General features: G+C 40.7%; 1 protein-coding gene and 1 long non-coding RNA gene across 5 annotated transcripts in view; one reads left to right on the top strand and one right to left on the bottom strand.

The window, feature by feature from the left end:
• LOC309340199 overlaps positions 1–18,291 on the bottom strand; it is a 186,286-nt gene that overhangs the window by 65,112 nt on the left and 102,883 nt on the right. The window lies entirely within an intron of this gene.
• The window catches only part of SHROOM2 (shroom family member 2), a 104,548-nt gene that overhangs the window by 40,246 nt on the left and 46,011 nt on the right, over positions 1–18,291 (top strand). For all 4 annotated transcript variants that reach the window (XM_081858655.1, XM_081858654.1, XM_081858657.1 and 1 more), the window contains exon 2: positions 6,507–6,658. In XM_081858655.1, the coding sequence (XP_081714781.1) occupies positions 6,507–6,658 (152 nt within the window). The remainder of the gene's footprint in view (positions 1–6,506; positions 6,659–18,291) is intronic.

The following is an 18,291-nucleotide window of genomic DNA, read 5'->3' as shown; positions in this document are numbered from 1 at the left end:
TAATTTACCTTACAGGATTGATGGGAGGTTTAAAGTGTGTGGAGTGCCCTTTGTGCTTTCTTGATGTCCTTAAAGGAAAGGGAGGGATAAAAATGTAATAATAGTATTACGTACAATAAATGAAAACCAAATGAAGCAAGAACGTTTGCATCCTTCCAGTGTAGATGCCGAGAGTTGTAGTGCAATAAACAATTCAGCTTGGTCATTGGTTTTGTTTTATTGTACATAATCCACCTTTGTTGGCGAGGAAGGTCAGTCACTGAGATCGGAGGGCCCTGTAGCTTCTTATGTAGAAGACTGGCAACCTTTCCTTTATCATATTGTTCTGTTCCTTTTTTGCTTTTTCTTCAAGTGACCATAGAAATACAGCTAAACTAAGCAAACCAGAATCCTTTCACCTATTTGCAATACATTTTTCAAAATCACTGGTACAGTAAACGAATATTTATAGTTTACTGTAAAGGAAATGGTTTCCCCGAAGTAGATCGGAAGGAACACAAATCTCTGTGGGTGAAACGCTGTGGATAAAATCATGCTTGAACACACCACAGATGTTAACCACAATAATAAACCATTTTTGCCCCACTCTCTTAGAGGCTGGGAGAAAGAGATGGGAACTAAATTAAATATGAGCTTTATAAATGGTTTTCAGAAGCTACGGATTTTCTCAACCTGGGTGGCAAACTTGATATTTAAACAAATATTTTAATGTTTGTTGGAAGGGCGGTTCATGAGCATTCTTATAACATGGGAGTGTCAGAAAAATGAGACGGTTCGGATTCACAAGAGGCAGGCGTGACTTCTCAAAAGGAGTACCGGTAACTTCTAAAGAGGGTTCAATCAAGCCGTAAGCTGTGTTCAGAAAATCTCTTACAGTAAAGGTTGCAAAGGGTAATACTCCAGATGTGGAAATACAGCTTTTAAAGTAACTTCATGTGTATTCAGCTTGTTTTCCAACTTGGGGCTGCAGCAGCCAGATTCAGATATGAAGCATAATTCATGAAATAAACCAACTAACAAATGAAAAGGATTATACCCTCGATATTAGAGCATTCTAAGAAATAGCAATGGTTAATATTATTTTTGATCAGTATAAGTACGTCATGGAAATTTGGAAGTTACATTTCAGAACTGGAGCCTCTTCATAACTTTTCTTGCTACTTTTGCTTGCCTTACAACCACAAAGTTTGATACGCATTCTCTCAAATGTTTTGATGATAGATTCTGAAATTCTCTTGGTTTTGGTTTTAACCAGGGAAGTCAGTTTTTATCAAAATCATAAATTGTGTTAGCATCTAGTAAGTTGTAATAGAAAGGATAGCTCAGGTGCAAAACCACATGCCCAGGAATGCTGTAGTCAGGGCCTCAGGTGGTGGAATCCTGCAGAGGCAGGCACTCATGCCACTACCAAGTTTGCACCGTGGCAGTGGCTTCTTCTAGCAAGATTTTGCAGGAAGAAGCCACTGCTGTGCAATTCCTGGTTAAGTGAGGCTTCTGGGCAGTGTTAGAAACTCAGATCAATAAGCTAGGTGCCAAATGGCTCCCTAAACCAGGGTTATAGTTGCCAAAACGGAATTCTTAGTTGCCATTTTTGTGCCAGACCACTTGAAAACCATATTTTTCAACACAACTTTTTGATTCCTGAAATTAATTCTGATTGTGCAGATAAAATACAATGGAATTCTACAGGATGTGTTGCTAGTGTGTGAAAACAGTCAAGATCCAAGGATCCCAAGGCATGCCACCTCCAGATAGTGGGGACATCAGGCGCCATCTCAGCGCCTGGGCATCTTCACTTGGTTGCAAGTGGCTGATAGCCAGGTGCAAAATGCACCTAGCACCTGGCGAATTTCAAGCTGCTTCTGGGGGGAAGGGGGCAGCATGGATTTGTACCTTCCCATCTTGCCTCAGGCAGTGAACAGACTCAGCCATGCCAGGCTGTAAGTGTTACACCTTCTTTTTTAAAAAAGAGCTCTGTTCTCAAGGTTGTTTTGTAATGTATTACTGTAATTAGAAACTTTGAGGAATTGTTCAATTATATATGTAAAACAGAAAAAATTAGGAGACACACACACACACACACACACACCTGCCATATCTGAGCTGTAGCTCCAGAACCATATGTGATCCTCACATATTCAGGTGTGAATATGAGTAGTTAATAAGAAGAGAATTGAAATATTAAATTCCTTCGTTGACCTTGTGCGCTAGAGATGTGCTAGAGATGTTGTTCTTCCAACTGGCCATTAAGACCCAGATCTCTTTGTCTTATTTGCATGCTGTGTGTAAATAGAGTGAATGTTATTTGTGTGGCATGTCAGCTTGTTGCTCAAAGGGGGGCCGGGATCCAAACTTTGCACAGGATATGCCTTGGAGTTCTTTGGGAAAAGGAGATAGGGATCTCGATGGAATTTTAAGAGTAGGGAACAAAGAGACATACTAGTTATGTCTGAATAAAAATTAGTTTTCTCTTAACAGAAAAGCTAAATTCATAGGCAGACAGGTACGTCAACATTGTGGAAAAATAAAAAATAGGATCATTACCGTTCATGAGAAGGACAGCCATCATGATGGATCCCTGGGCTGCCTTGGGATGAAGGGTGGAAGATTAATTAATGTCCTGTATTTAATTGTTTTCTGAATTGACCAGTAATATGTAAATCCTCTTCAATACAAGTAAGGTTTCAAAATGACAAGGCTGCCCTAATTCCACATTGTGCCATTTCGTTTAAGAAGTGCATTAAATGTAAGTTAAACATGCATTAAAGGGAAGTAAGCCATCCATGCAGGCAACACCTAAGCGCACAATTCCAGATTCTAACAACCTTTCTTTCTTTTTTTTTAACATGAAAAACAAAAGTTCAGGCCAGATGTCCCCAATCTATTTTTGGCTGGTGGGAGATTTTTTTCATTTTTTTTTCATGAGGTCATGGCTGATAACAAAGAACGGCTGATAACTGAAACTATTTTTTCCTGTGTTGGGAGATTATTAAGAAGAAACCAAAAAAAGGCAAAATCTCCAAGGACAAGAACCTGATACAAAGTCATCATTCCACGTGAAACCAGATAGCATGGGACGCTGTGCTTCCGCACCCAGCCTCTCGCTTGTTTATACAGGTGTCTGTGGAGGAATGTGGGCACTTCAGCTGAACCAATGAAAGCTGATAAGCTAATGGCCCTCTCTCTCCCTTTCTTGAGACTGATGCATCTCTATCAACCTTCATCTATTTAAATCTGCAGCTATCGTCCTCGCCCCCCCCCCAACCCCATGTGTGTTATCAACCCTGGAAAATAAGATTTGTAACTATACTTGGAATGCCCTGTATTACCACTTCTGAATTAAAACTGTTCTCCCTTTTATGGGAGCCGCTTTATTCTCATTGACACTGCTTCGCACCCCCACCCCCACCCCCCAAAAAGCGGAGAGGAATCAGCAATATACATCACACAACTGTTTATATTTAACTGACCTTATTTCATGAAAGACACCTTCCAGGTACATTATCCGATGTTTTTTAATGAATAACTAAATTGTTTTAGCAACTGAGCCCTTATTTAAACCAAAGGCTTTCAAAATACGTCTTTTTTAAAAAAAAAACTAGGTAGTTGGAGGCTGTACGTAGTGTCTCGTAGAGCAAGATAAAGAGTGTGAGTTGGAAGACACGATAGAAGTTGTCATGAGGTTGCCCTGTAGACCATTTTGTACCGTTAAGCTGGCATTAATTTATCCTCCTTAGCAGATGCTCACCGTTCATATTTTTCAAAGAGTTGTATTCCGCTTGTCCTAATGCGTCTCAGGAAATCCGTGACTGAGCAGGCATGTAACCCTGGGCCCTTCCACACCTAAGAGCAACTTTTTTTTGTCTTTTATCAAACAAGAGAATCTGCTGGGAAGAAACAATAATATGTGAACTTCCATTTTGTTTGGCTGCTCTGTGTGTGGTCCACCCAGAAGTACTGAGAAGGCATAATCAGTCTGCATATTGGCACTGCTGATCTTGAAATTTAACCCTGTTGTACTTTCAACTGAGCACTGAGGACAACCTATTAAAAGTTAATATTTAGTTCTAATGCAGTTTCTTTCAGAACAAATACTTGTGGGGGGGGGCTGTAGCATTATAGAAAGATGCTTAAATTTTACTTTAAAGGCTTACTGTTGTATGTATTTTCTTCTTCAGTAGGGGTAGACATATATGTGGAATTTGAAGCCAAAAAAAGGACATTGATAGCTATGTGTGTTGACTGCTTACTTCCTCCAACATCCTTCCTGAACAGTTCAGTTTGGGACATGATAATTCAACACAGGATGTTGTTGGGAAGGCTTTGGGCAGCAATCCTTTGGAGATATACAGAAGGCATTACATATGCTTAGCTGGTAGAAGACTACAGGAAATATGTTGACAATTTTTGGCAGAGGAAAAAACCACATTTCTTAACCTTTCTCTTGTGGACAGGATGATTTTTTATTTTTTATTTAAATACAGAATGGTTTAAACATTAGCTAGGCAAGCTCAGTTACTAGAGCATGAAACTCTTGATGCGAAGGTCATGGGTTCGAGTGAAATATTCCTGCATTGCAGGGGGTTTGACTAAATGACCCCCATGGCCCCTTCCAACTCTACACAAGTCAAAACAATTGTGTGAGGGAGGTGAACATTCTGAATGTACAGCTGAATCAAAGGAGCAGGAACCGATTTCTGTGTGATAGGCTTTTGTCTGACACTAATGCTTCACGTTTTCAAGCAAACCTCCTGAAACTCCACATTTTGTTGTAAATCAAAATAGGTTCCAGTTCTTTCTTTCCTGTTTTCCCTCTTTGCCATCACATGTTCTCTCTGTGTGTATTTGGTAAATATGAAGAAATAGAAAAATATTTTCCCTTTCCTGAGACATTTATATTTTCCTTTAAAGCCCCCCCCCCAATAGTTGTGCAATAGTTTTCATGAAGGTGTTTGGCAACAGAGAAAGCTTCTCTTTCCTTTTGGGCAAAGTGTACATTATAAACAGTAATCTGATATGGCAAATTATATTCATGCCTGGAGTAGAAAATAATCAGAAGCAATAGAAAAATGTAATGAGTTAAAACAGGGCAAGAAATAGTAGGTAATGGGTGAATATGTCCATTGCATTCCTTCCTTGCAATGAAGATTTCCTCAGAGATTTGATAACTTAAATGATTTCATTGTTAATTCAAGGAGACTGCATTTCTTCCCACAAAGTATGCTTGCATTTGGACTTTCTAACATCCAGCCTAATCTTTTGTAAATCTTTTAAAATCAACATTTCTTTAAAAGCCTTTTTTTAATTTAAAATGCATTTTAGCCCTTAAAAAATAATTGTTGCCCCACTTCTCTTTATTTAGTAGCAGAGGGGGGAAATGCTTTTGAGCCCAGGGAATGCTTATTTGTACCCTTGTGTTGTGCTTTGTACTTTAGCAGATGCCTGTAGGGTATGTGATATGTGGAATGTGTTGTGTCCCCACCCCCTGCTGAAAGAAAAATGCTTGGAGGGGGGTAACTGAACCCTCTGCAATCAGTGTGCTGCCAACCTTAAAGAAAAAAAACAAAACAAATAGCCTCTCCTGGTGAAACAATGAAGATTCCTTGCAGGCCTGATTCTTGTTAGAGAAACTCTTGTCTTAAAGACTGGGCGGTTTGATTCTTGACATAGAGAAAGCCTGTCTCTGCTGGTAATTGTTTTGCCCTTCCAGCTGCATTTGTGCTTTGCCATGGGTTGAGGCGAACAACTGTGTGTTATTTTGTGCGTGTTATGTTTTTGGGTTGCATTCCGAGCTCCTGATCCTCTTTAAGACTTTGGAAGGACAAAACAATATGAAACTTCTGCTTCTCCTTTTTTTCCTTTCCACCTCTGGAGGATGTTTGCAGTTCCCATTTCCTCCAGTATCTTTCAGATGTGTTTTTCATTATTTGCATAGTACACCTGGTCACACCCTTGTACTTAAGGAATTCTTTATAAAGAAATAATCTAGAACAGAAAATTTCAGTTTAGCAGTTTTGCACAAATTTCATTTATTTGTGTTCCAAGTGGCCTGAATTCCAAGTTCTCCTTTGGCCTTTAAAACCTGAAAGGTTTGTAAACAAGTTACCTTGAGGACTCCCTTTCTCTCATAAGAACCTGCCTTATTGCTGTCCAAGAAGCAGTGCCTGCATCAGAACAGGGTCTTCACAGTGGTGGCACTTGAACTGCAAGTTCTTTCCAAAGGAGACTTCTTTGATTACTTCACTATTAGAAGTTAGGCAGCATTTAAAAAGTTTGTTGCTTTGGGGTCAAATTGAATTTGTTGTTTTGTTCAATGCTTTAGCTGCCCCTTGTCACTTCCTTGGCTTTTATATACAAGTTTTACTGTTTTATTCTGTTTTTAATTTATTGGTTTGTGGCGCTATTAGCCCTGTTATCAGTCCCTATGGGGTAGAGAGGTGAAATATAAACAATTTTAGAGTAAGCAGCTTCTCTCTTTTAACTTCAAACTTATTTTTATTTTTCAGATCGAAGAAGGCAGCAAAGCTGCAGCTGCCGACAAGCTGCTGGCTGGGGATGAAATTGTCAGCATCAATGACGTGGACCTCTCTGGGTTCAGACAAGAAGCCATCTGCCTGGTGAAAGGTTCACACAAGTCACTAAAGCTCGTAGTGAAAAGGTAAGGTTTGTGATTCACCATGACAGAGACTAAAGTTCGTTCTTGATATAGTCAACTTGCTGACTGAGAACTAGACACAAGTCTCTCCTTTTCACTTTTCAGAATCTCATCTGAGTTAATTGGGTTTGGTTTTCCCCAAAAAATAACTTCACATGGTATATATATTATTGTGTGTTGCTGAATGGTTAATTCCCATTCAGTTTTAACTAGGACCGGTGGTCTAGAGAAACTGAATGTTTTTCAGGATTCTGTTAGCACTACTTAGCCCAAGTAATCTATAAAGTAAAATGCTGCCTTGTGTGTATTTTAAGTCACCTCAGCCCATATTGAGGCACCCCCTTGGAAGCATTCACGATGCATAGGATTCAGATCTGGGCATACCTCTGCAAACATCCTCTGGTTTAAAAGAAGTGATGTACAAGTAACCAAGCTGCACAAATCCTTTTCAGGCTTCTCAGAACTGCCTTGTTGTAGGGTGACATGGCAAGCCATCAGTGAAGGCTAGCCTATTCTCAATGTTCCCACAGGCTCACATAGTCACATGAAGAGATTCTGAGTAGCATGGAAAAAAAACCTGCCAATTACTAAAGAAGCCTGTGGAGTCTACAGAGCCCATCTCAGCAACAGACCTCAACCTTACAGCCTCTGGCTCTCGTTCTGTATTAGGTCCTGTTTCACCGTGCGCCTGCTCTTAAGCCTTCAGTCGATCCTTACCTTTGTCCTACATGGCTTCACACTTTGTTCACTGTTGGCCATGCTGACTGGGGCTGATAGAATTCAACAATATCTTGAGCACACTGTGTAAGCTGCCCCTGCTTAAGATACAATCTGTGGGGCTAAATTAAGAGGCTATTGAATAACTGCAAGGTGCTCTCCACTACTGGTGCCAGATCTCAATGAAAATACGATAAAGCTGTACCTTGGCTCCCAAACGCCTTGCGAGTCAAACGTTTTGGCTCCCAAACGCCAAAAACCCAGAAGTGAGTGTTCTGGTTTGCGAACGTTCTTTGGAACCCGAACGTCCAACGCAGCTTCCGCAGCTTCCGATTGACTGCAGGAGCCTTGGTTTCCGAACGGTTTGGAATAATAATAATAATAATAATAATAATAATAATAATAATTTATTATTTATACCCCACCCATCTGGCTGAGTTTCCCCAGCCGCTCTGGGTGGCTCCCAATCAAGTTTTAAAAACAGTACAGCGTTAAATATTAAAAACTTCACTGAACAGGGCTGCCTTCAGATGTCTTTTAAAGATAGGAAAGCTGCTTATTTCCTTCACATCTGAAGGGAGGGTATTCCACAGGATGGGTGCCACTACCAAGAAGGCCCTTTGTCTGGTTCCCTGTAACCTCACTTCTCGCAATGAGGGAACCGCCAGAAGGCCCTCGGCACTGGATCTCAGTGTCCGGGCTGAACAGTGGGGGTGGAGACGCTCCTTCAGGTATACAGGACCGAGGCCATTTAGGGCTTTAAAGGTCAGCACCAACCATGGGCTATGAAATTGACTTGTTTCAGCTAACTGTAGTTTACTTCATCTGGGTTCATAGATGCTCATCTACGTACTACCAAACCTTGGTTTAGTGTTACATGTGATCCAGGCAAAAGGGTCTTACAAGCTTTTGATATGTATAAGATACATGTCCAATATAGTTATTTTTGTATTACCTGATATGTGTCGGCATTTGGCCCCGTTAGAGAATATATCAACTACAGTGGTACCTTGGTTCTTGAATGTAATCCGTTCCAGAAGTCTGTTCGACTTCTGAAATGTTCAAAGACCAAGGCAAAGCTTCTGATTGGCGCAGGCACCCTGGAAACAACAGCCAACAACCACATTGTACGTTCAGCTTCTGAAAAGGGTTTGAAAACCAGAACACTTACTTCCAAGTTTTCGGTGTTCGGGAGTCGAAATGTTCGAATACCAAGGCGTTCATGAACCAAGGTTCCACAGTATTTAGAGGAATCTCCTCCTGAGCATCTTTAAAAGACTCACATCTTCATAACAGAACTTTAGTTTTCAAGCATCTTTAATTTCTCACTTCAGAAAATTGCACAACACGGAGGAGCAAACCAGGAACCGTTACATCACAGAACTGACTACTTTTATGCTGCTTAGCTATGCAGTTTGACTAGCTTAATGTTAAGATGGATGTTCTGTAATGCTTAGTTGATGTACTATGCTCATTTATCCTCAGTCACCATCTGTAACAAAAAATAATGGCAGAAATGAAAGTGGTCACTGAGATTCCTAGAGACAACGACCTGCTTATTTCTCATGTTTGCTCTGGGAGAAAATATTACAACAGTCGTTAATAATTCTTTAAAAATAGTTTTGGTGTGGATTGGCGCACAAAATAAAGAAAGCATATGGCACTATAACCCAGATAATATGAATAGTTTCAGGGAGTTCTACCAAAAGTTATATAGCCTAGGAACCAATAAATTATATCAAAACCCCATCTGGAGTATATTATAATTCATATCTACTTGATCTTACATTGGCTTCTACTTTGGGCAGGGAGGAAAGAACATTTAATACACAATCTATGTTCTAAGCAATGGAGCAATCTTCATGATCTGTTTATTTGGAGCCCTTTAAATTTTCAGACATTCCACAACATAACTCATTGCTTAGCAAACTATCAGCTTTAAGGTAGCTGCCCTTTAGGTTTCCAGACATTTCTCTCCTTTAGATATGCAGACGTTCATAACTTAGGAAAGTTAGTCATGTTTGGATATTCTACATAAATCTGCTTCTGGGCACTGGGTTAATGCTTCTCACTGGCAAAATATTCTAGCCCTATTCTCCATTTACTGTGGCAGTGAAGATGTCAAAATCCATGTGGGGAATATTAGAAAAGGGGTTTAAAATAAAACTGCCGGTATAATAATGTAGAATATTCTTGTGCTCAGGTCCTGCTTGTGTGTAGAGTTCCCACAGGCAACTGATTGGCCTGATCCTGCAGGCTCTTCTTCTGTACATACAAACCATGATAGTTGCTTCGCCAAACACATAATCACTTGCTGCTGCTATCATGGACAGCCATGTGCGAACACATTCTTAGTGCTGTACATTACAAGGGATGTTTAGGCACAGTGAAGTGATAAGTTCCCATACTCCTTGGTCTAAAATCTTTGCAGCCTAAATGTACTTTTCTCTGCTAGTCACATGCAGTATATAATAATTTATCACTAAGGTCACAGTGTTCTATCTCTGTCCAGCTGTATCTCACTGAAAATGGTCTGCCCCATTAACTTGTGATGGAATGCTAGTCTTTTCCTAGTAGTTGGCTGTTCTTTGACCATGTCTCTGGGTGAAAGCCACAGCTGGATGCTTTCTACCCCTTTGCAACACTCTTCATTTAGTTAACCGTCGTCCACAACTTGGAGTAACCCAAGAAATTGACTCGAACCTTCTGGAAAAGGAACTAGAATTCAGTTTGTAAGGAGTTACATGTGTGTTTAGCGACTTGCAAGAGCTGAAGCAGCTGAAGTTTTGTTCATCATATTTTCCCTATGCCCATCTCTCCTCCCTTCTCCCTGTTCTTTTCTTCTCTTTCTGTCAGCAGCCTGGCTCACACTTCATAAGCCATAGTCTGAAACAAACTTATGCTGTACTGTGAACAAGCTGTGTGCTGTTGCATGTTGCTGAAATCATGCCTGCCCCACTCAATCCTTTCCTAAGCTGGAAAGGAATAACCCCTGGAACCAGCATTCGTGGTTTGTTACTCTCCTAACAAACTGACATGCGCCTTCTTCATGATAAGCCATTTCAGACTGTGGTTTACTGTGACATGTGAACAAGACAAATATGTAGACAATTAAGAATCAGGTTAAAAAAACAACACCCAAGCAGAAAAAGCACTTCAGGAACTGCATTTTTCAATTCTTCCCCTTATGAAAAAATACTTGTGGGCAAAGCTAGACTAAAGTTCCCGGTGCCTTAATTTCCAGTTTTCCCTGTCTCTGTCACTGGGTGACTGACTCATACGCTCTCTTACCTACATTTGCAAGATGAGGAAGGGTGAGGAAGGGATTGCACCATAGGTTGTTAAAAAAATAAATAAATGAGTGTTGTCTGTAAGGCACTATTTCAGCAAACCCTGTTCAGTATTTCCTTCCTTCCTGCTCTGTATTTTCTTCAGGGATAAGCATCTTGCTTCTGCACTGATCATCAAATAGTATTTTCATCACTTTCCTTTGAATCAAGCTCAGCAAAGGTTATTTGGGGAGACGCTAGAACTCTCCTGTGTTGATTTTATTTCTAGAATGGATGTGCTTCCTTCTATGATGGGCAAAGGCATATGGAGAAATAAGTAGATGGCCCTGTTGTGCTAGTGCTATTTAGCAGGAAACTTTTTAGCAGGGAGGAACTACTCCTGTTCTTTCTTTAACCAAAGAAAGCTTGCCACCAAAGCCAAAAACCCTACATACTTTTAAAAAACCCAAATAATTGTACTACCTTATATTTAGCTGTTTTGACTCATTGAAGCATGAATTTGGTGTTGTGCATGCCACCAGTGGCAATTCAGTTATTTGGTCATGATGGCATCTGACGGATCTTTAGTCATAGATCATGCGCTCTCACTTCCAATCCTAGATGTGTGGTCATCTCCTCGCCATCAACCATGGTTTGTTCCAGCAGAAATGTCGCACTGCACCATGGTTAAAGCAAACTATGGAAATCCACGGTTATGTGACATGCTCTCAGTTCCCTTAACCATGGTTAGGATATCAGAAATGTTCAGAGGCAGGCTTTAATCCCATTCTGAATTGAGGGGTAGAAAGATTTTCAAATGGCAGTACAGGCCAAATAAGTCTGAAGGGTGCAACACATTCCTTAAATATTTGGGCCACTCCCCCCCCCCCTTCATGCTGCTGGTTCTGGCTTTGTGAACACCCAGTATAAGGCCAAGTCACCCAAGTGTGCTGAGGATTACAGGTAGGGAGAATGCTGTTGCAACCATGGTCTTGCTTAGGGACTCCCCAAAGGTTGGCCAATGTGAGAGTGAGATGCTAGTTGGACCTTTGGCCTGATCCGGCTGAGCTGTTTGCAGTCAGTTCTATTCCAGCTTACGAAATAAAGAGTTACTTGGAGAAATCGCTGTGTCGTCTGCTATGTCAACCCACAACTTAACAAGCAGGACTCTTGTTTTGCTGTTACAAGTGCTTGAAGAAGAAAGGGAAGCAAAACCAGCTATCTAGAGTGCCATCTACTGGCACAATTTTTGCCAGGTATACTTTGGCTAGACTTAGAACCACTGGAGGTAAATTTTTAAAAACCCAGCACACATTAAATCTTACTTAGTATAATTTAGGAGTTAGTATGCTTTTTATCCAACAGAATAAATTGACCAGAATTTTTACAAAAAATAAAATAAAGCATGACATCACAAATGGAAAGGTGGGAGAAAAATTTAAAAGAAACTTCAAAGTTCCAACCCTATCCCCACTTAACTTGTAAGCCCCATTGAATTCAGTGGGGCATACCTTTAAGGCAGCATGTAGGGGATTGCAATGTAAGGTTTCAGCTGCATAACAAATTTTAATAATGCCAGAATCCACAGCTGAGCAATGCCTTTATTAGGACCAAGTGGAATCTCACAAGATATTGGCAAGCTTTTGAATTCTTCAAAACTCCCTATCAGGAAAGATGTTAAACAAAGGAAGGTTGCCACTATTTTTGTGACATTTCGGTTTGTACAAATGAAACTGCTGCCCAACTGTGGACACCAGGCAAAAATGTTTCTCTTCAACTAGTTCTTTGGCTGATTAACATTCTATGGCCTTTAAAATGTGGGGATAAGAGGGTTATTGGTTTGCTTGCTTTTGTTTCTGCTTTATTATGTATTTTGTGCTTTCATTTTATATTTTTTATGTTGTGAACCGCCCTGTGATCTTCAGATGAAGGACGATATACAAATTAATTAATTAAATAAATAAATAAACAAAACAAAACAAATTAAGCCATAATCTGGTTTAACATGTTGAGTTAAACGGGTTTATCTGTTACAGGAGTTGATGCTAGTGATTGCATGGCAATTTGTGGTAATTAGTTGCATTGATGATTTCACCTTTGTTGGGTAGCAACATTATAGGAAATGTTTTCCTGTGTTCCACCATATTGCTGATAACTATTGTGGTGCTTTGTTGTGTATGAACTGCTTAATATTTGTTCTGAATCTCTAATGTCACAAGTCATTGAAATACGTGCACACAGACATTAACAGAGTGGGATATCTGATGTCTAGAACACAAGGTCTCCTGTTTGCAGGCTGCAATTCCCAGATGTTGTGTTCTTTAAAGCATATTGATGTGTTTTCATTCAGGCACTTTGGGGAGACATGCTGACTTTGAGTTAAATATGAGCCTACGTGTTTTAAATGAAAGTGTCATGTGGTGCTGAACTTCCTTTCTGTTTTTCATTTGGTTGCTAATGGAATGGTAGTGCATTTGAAAAAACAACAACAAATAGTGTAAACAGTGGAGGCCAGTGCTTCATTTATTGGTTGAGCCCATCTGTGTATTTGAATAATACACGGAGACAACAGTATTGATTTCTGCTTTTATATTCGCTGGAACCATGCATGTTAATTTATGTCTTGATAAAATTGTAGGAAATACTGTTAATCTAAAAAGCATGGAAGCCTTGTCTTTTCTTTTGGAGTCTTTCAGAGTGTGTACTCTATGTTTTGTGCTTGTTGTAGTAGTAAAAGAAGATCAAAGATAAGTCAGCATCGTCTGGTTAATTGTAAGCTGCATTAATCAACCAAGTGGCTAATTGGATGCGTATGTTTGGGTGTAGGGGATCCTCATTCAGTGCTGGTTAAATTACATGAATGGCCTTCAGAGTCATTGCAGCTCTGAGCTATTGTTTCTGTAGGTCACACTATTTTGTATTGCATACAAATGCATATCAGTTATTTTATGTTACATAAATTCACCAGATTCAACTCTCTTGTAAAGCCCTAATACTAGCACTTGCCACTGTTCAGTTATATACATTTACAAATAACTATTTTGGTACCACATTGTGGCCATTTGAGGGATTGATACTTACCGTATATAGAAATACTTATGGTCAAAATAAAAACAAGACTGCTGATATGTTTTTATCTTCAGTAACCTGGAAAGTAAATAGCAAAATTTTGCTTATGTTAGCAAAAGAGGTTTGGGCAGTTCAGAAGACAGCAATGATCATTTACAGACCCTCCAAGTGTCCCTACGTTCCACTGACTCCCTCAGATTTGAAGATGTCCCGGTTTCTGATTTCATCCCAGAATGCCCCACTTTGCCTTAGAAAGTCCCTATTTTCATTGGAGAAATGTTAGAGGGAATGGAGTTATGTTTGTTAAAAATAGTACTAGCTTCACTACAAGCTTCACAACCATAAGTATAACTATTACTAATTTCATTGTCTGGTGAGCAACTTGTTTAAATTTTATTGTGAAAGTTTGCTTCTAAGTGTTCATGACAGGGGGTGAAGATGCAGTGAAACCGACACATGCAGAAGGCTTACAACCTTAAATGATACAATTATCGCATGTCAAGACACCATACACTACATTGAACAGCTTTTAAAAAGGAAGTGGGCATGGGTCCCCCAATGTGGATGAGGACCATGGCATGAGGACAGAGGAGTTTTAAAACTTTAACCATATTATGCAGCCCATATTAAAGCCCCTGCAACTGCTATTTGCATTGAGAGAAAAGTTCTCATTTTACACCAGTATGGTTATTTCACCTATACTATTTGTACGGTGCAAGAAATAGTGGTAAGAAGTGGTGGTGCTTTCTCTTGGCAAACACGCACACACAAATTGAAAGCCCAAGTGAGACATGATTTGAGCTGCTCATTTTATTATAACTAGGAAGTGCACAATAGTGGAAAGCACATTTCTTTGATTACCCTTATATTAACTGCGGCTTAGTCATGTTTGTCAAGAGGAAGTTAGTGGGGAGGTCAAGGTTAGCAAATATGAGATCATACTAATTTCAGCCTTTCCATGATTGTTTTTATTTTATACAGGTTTTCAGGGTGTGCAGAAGTACCAGATATATGCTAAGTCAGAAGAATGTAGCTGAACTGGCCAGGGTTGGTGCTCTGCAGCCTCATTGTTATGGGAGATGGTGCCTCATGGGAGGGGAAACCCTGATAAGCAGCCTACAAATACAGATAAATAATAAATCTTCTCTGGCAGCCCACTGCTTCTTGTGTAAGGAGCAAGTCATAACTCGGTCAGGGTGACACAGGATTTCAGGAGCTATAAGAAAGGGCATGGTTGTTGTATTTTCTTCCTCCTGCGCACAATATTCAAATAGAACACAGTGTGTAATTTATATAATTATTCATTGGTTATTTTCTTTAGGAATGGTACACTTTGGAGGATCGTTGTCAAGACATCTCGAGTATATTCAGCTCATATGATGCCAACATACAAGTCAAGCTCACCATGTTTATAGAGGTCTTTAAGGAAAGGGATGGGGAGACAGTGGGCCTGATATTTTGGTGAAAGTTCCTGCCTAGAAATTGAAAGTGCTCTCTGCTGTTTTCTGTTGATTGCAGGTTGTTGGTGACATGGTTATAGGATTTGGTGACAGCCAGTGTGTTTCAGTGTCTAGACTCGCATCAAGGTCAAAATCCCACTTAGGCATGAAGTTCACTAGTGGATTTTGGACCTCAATCTAACCTACCACACAGGTTATGAGGAGGGTAAAACTGGAGTGGAGCAGAGAACCATGTATAGCTTTCCTTTGTCAGGAGGAAAAGCACAGTATACATGTACGGTGGTACCTCGGGTTAAGTACTTAATTCGTTCCAGAGGTCCGTTCTTAACCTGAAACTGTTCTTAACCTGAAGCACCACTTTAGCTAATGGGGCCTCCTGCTGCTGCCGCCACGCCGCCAGAGCACAATTTCTGTTCTTATCCTGAAGCAAAGTTCTTAATCTGAAGCACTATTTCTGGGTTAGCGGAGTCTGTAACCTGAAGCGTATGTAACCTGAGGTACAACTGTAATATTCACAGGTTTGCCACTGAGAAGATTCCCTTACTTCGAGAAGGGATGCCCAAGTAGCAGTGATGAGTGACATAACTTCTAAGCATGTTTCCATAAAACTGTATGCGTTTCCATTCCCCCCCCCCTTTCTGTTCCTGTGCAGTGAGTAAATATTGACTATTTGGTAAGATATCAAGGCGGCTATCAGTATACAACTGTCACATAACTCTAACCCTCACATATGGGGAGCGGGTGGCACCGTGATCTAAACCACTGAGCCTCTTAGCCTCGCTGATCGGAAGATTGGCGGTTAGAATCCCTGCAACAGAGTGAGCTCCTGTTACTCTGTCCCAGCTTCTGCCAACCTAGCAGTTCGAAAGCACACCAGTGCAGGTAGGTACGACTGTGGCAGGAAGGTAAATGGTGTTTCCGTGCGCTCTGGCTTCCATCACGGCGTCCAGTTGCACCAGAAGCAGCTTAGTCATGCTGGCCACATGACCCAGAAAGCTGTCTGTGGACAAACGCCTGCTCCCTCGACCTGAAAGCGAGATGGGGGCCGAACCCCATAGTCACCTTTGACTGGATTTAACCGTCCAGGGGTCCTTTACCTTTATCTCTCACATTCATGTGGCCTAATCCTCTGCTTGGGAACTTACTATATGTGAGGTGATCTGAATTAAACTCAGGCAGTATAGTACTGAGGTGATGAGGCATGCGAGGCCTTGAGAGAAGATAGGACACCCACTATGTTCCCTGGCTTAAAAGTGGAAATAACTTTTTTTTTTTAAAAAAAAAAAGGAATTTGGTAGAGGGTTGCTTTTGTTTTTGTAAGGCATTCAAAGCCAACAGTCACAAACAAAACAGGTGGTTTGGAAGGCTGTTGAACTGAAGGGGGGGGGGGTTAAGTAGAAGCAATGGATCTTCCAATCCTGGGACTTTGTGCTGCTGAAGTATGTGGAGAATTTCAGCCAGTTCTTGTAAAGGAGGTTTTTCCTGGAAGTCAGTGGCACTACTTGTGCAAAGTGTTTCAAAGAAGGTGTGGCAAGAGCTGAAATAGATAAAATATGTAGTAATAAAGATCTGGACTCCCCCCCCCCCCCCGCTCCACTTGCCCATAATTTATAGTGAGGAAATTTTATCATTGGAAGGGAACGAGAATATGATCCTCCTATTTTGAGACGAATGTTTTCACATTTTTCAGATTCATATTTGTCTTGATTTGTTTTTTGTTATTTTTTAAATAGTGTGCCAAAAATCTAGAGAGTTTGGTTGTCTCCACATGTCTTTCTTTCACATTTTCCCATGTTTTATAGTTCAGGGTTAAAATTGTTCCTCCCTACTTGGTATACCTCACTTAAAAATGGCCAAATAATGTGTTCCAGACTTAAAGTAAAAAGCCGTCTTAACGTCACTTCTTAAAATGCTTTTGAATTTATTACATATGTTATTTTCTGAAGTCTTGCAAAACCCTACCTCAGAAAACTCAGTCCTTTGCTTCACATGCCCTCTAGTGGAAATTGTGTTCCCTGACTCAACTGATTTTAAGTACAGCTGACAAATAAATTGCATGATGTACTAGATAATAGAAATAAAATTGGGTTCAATTGTGTATTCACTGTCGCCTAAAAGCTGTATAGGGTTTCACGGCGGCCTTAAAAAAAGGAAAAAAAAAAGATAGAGAGAAACTAAGGACGATGGTCGGCTGAATGGTGACCCAGACATTTATTCAGTTCTGTTGTTGCTGTGCCTATATAGCTCCTAAGTAATGTATCAGGAAAAATACATAAACTAACTGTGAATAGTAAGTGAAGAGGGGGTTATTCTCCCCATGTGCATCAGTAAGGTAAAGGGACCCCTGACCATTAGGTCCAGTTGTGGCCAACTCTGGGGTTGTGGCGCTCATCTCGCTTTATTGGCCGAAGGAGCCGGCGTACAGCTTCTGGGTCATGTGGCCAGCATGACTAAGCCGCTTCTGGCGAACCAGAGCAGCGCACAGAAACGCCATTTACCTTCCCGTCGGAGCAGAACCTATTTATCTACTTGCACTTTGACATGCTTTGAACTGCTAGGTTGGCAGGAGCAGGGACCAAGCAACGGGAGCTCACCCCATCGTGGGGATTCGAACCACCGACCTTCTAATCGGCAAGTCCTAGGTTCTGTGGTTTAACCCACAGCATCACCCACGTCCATGTGCATCAGTAGATGGGAGCTAATTCCTGTATTCCTTGCATATTATCCATACAAATTACATACAGGCCCAGAGTTCTCAGTAGAACGGCTCATTTGTACAAATAATTATAATATTATTATTTATACTCCGCCCATCTGGCGGGGTCGCCCCAGCCACTCTGGGCAGCTTCCAACACATATGAAAACATTATAAAGCATCAAACATTAAAAAATTTCCTGATACAGGGCCACCTTCAGATTTCTTCTAAAAGTTGTGTAGTTCCTTATCTTCTTGACTTCTGGTGGGAGGGAATTGCACAGGGAGGGCGCCACTGCCGAGAAGGCCCTCTGCCTGGTTCCCTGTAACTTCACTTCTCACAGTGAGAGAACCAGCCCTCAGAGCTGGACTTCAGTATCCCGGCTGAATGATGGGTCAAGGCGAAAAGGGGTTGATCCAAAGACT

This window comes from Podarcis erhardii, assembly GCF_964252035.2.
Source record: "Podarcis erhardii genome assembly, chromosome: 4".
Lineage (NCBI taxonomy): Eukaryota > Metazoa > Chordata > Lepidosauria > Squamata > Lacertidae > Podarcis > Podarcis erhardii.
The sequence above is the reverse complement of the archived record's forward strand: the minus strand, read 5'-3'. Positions and strand labels throughout refer to the sequence as shown.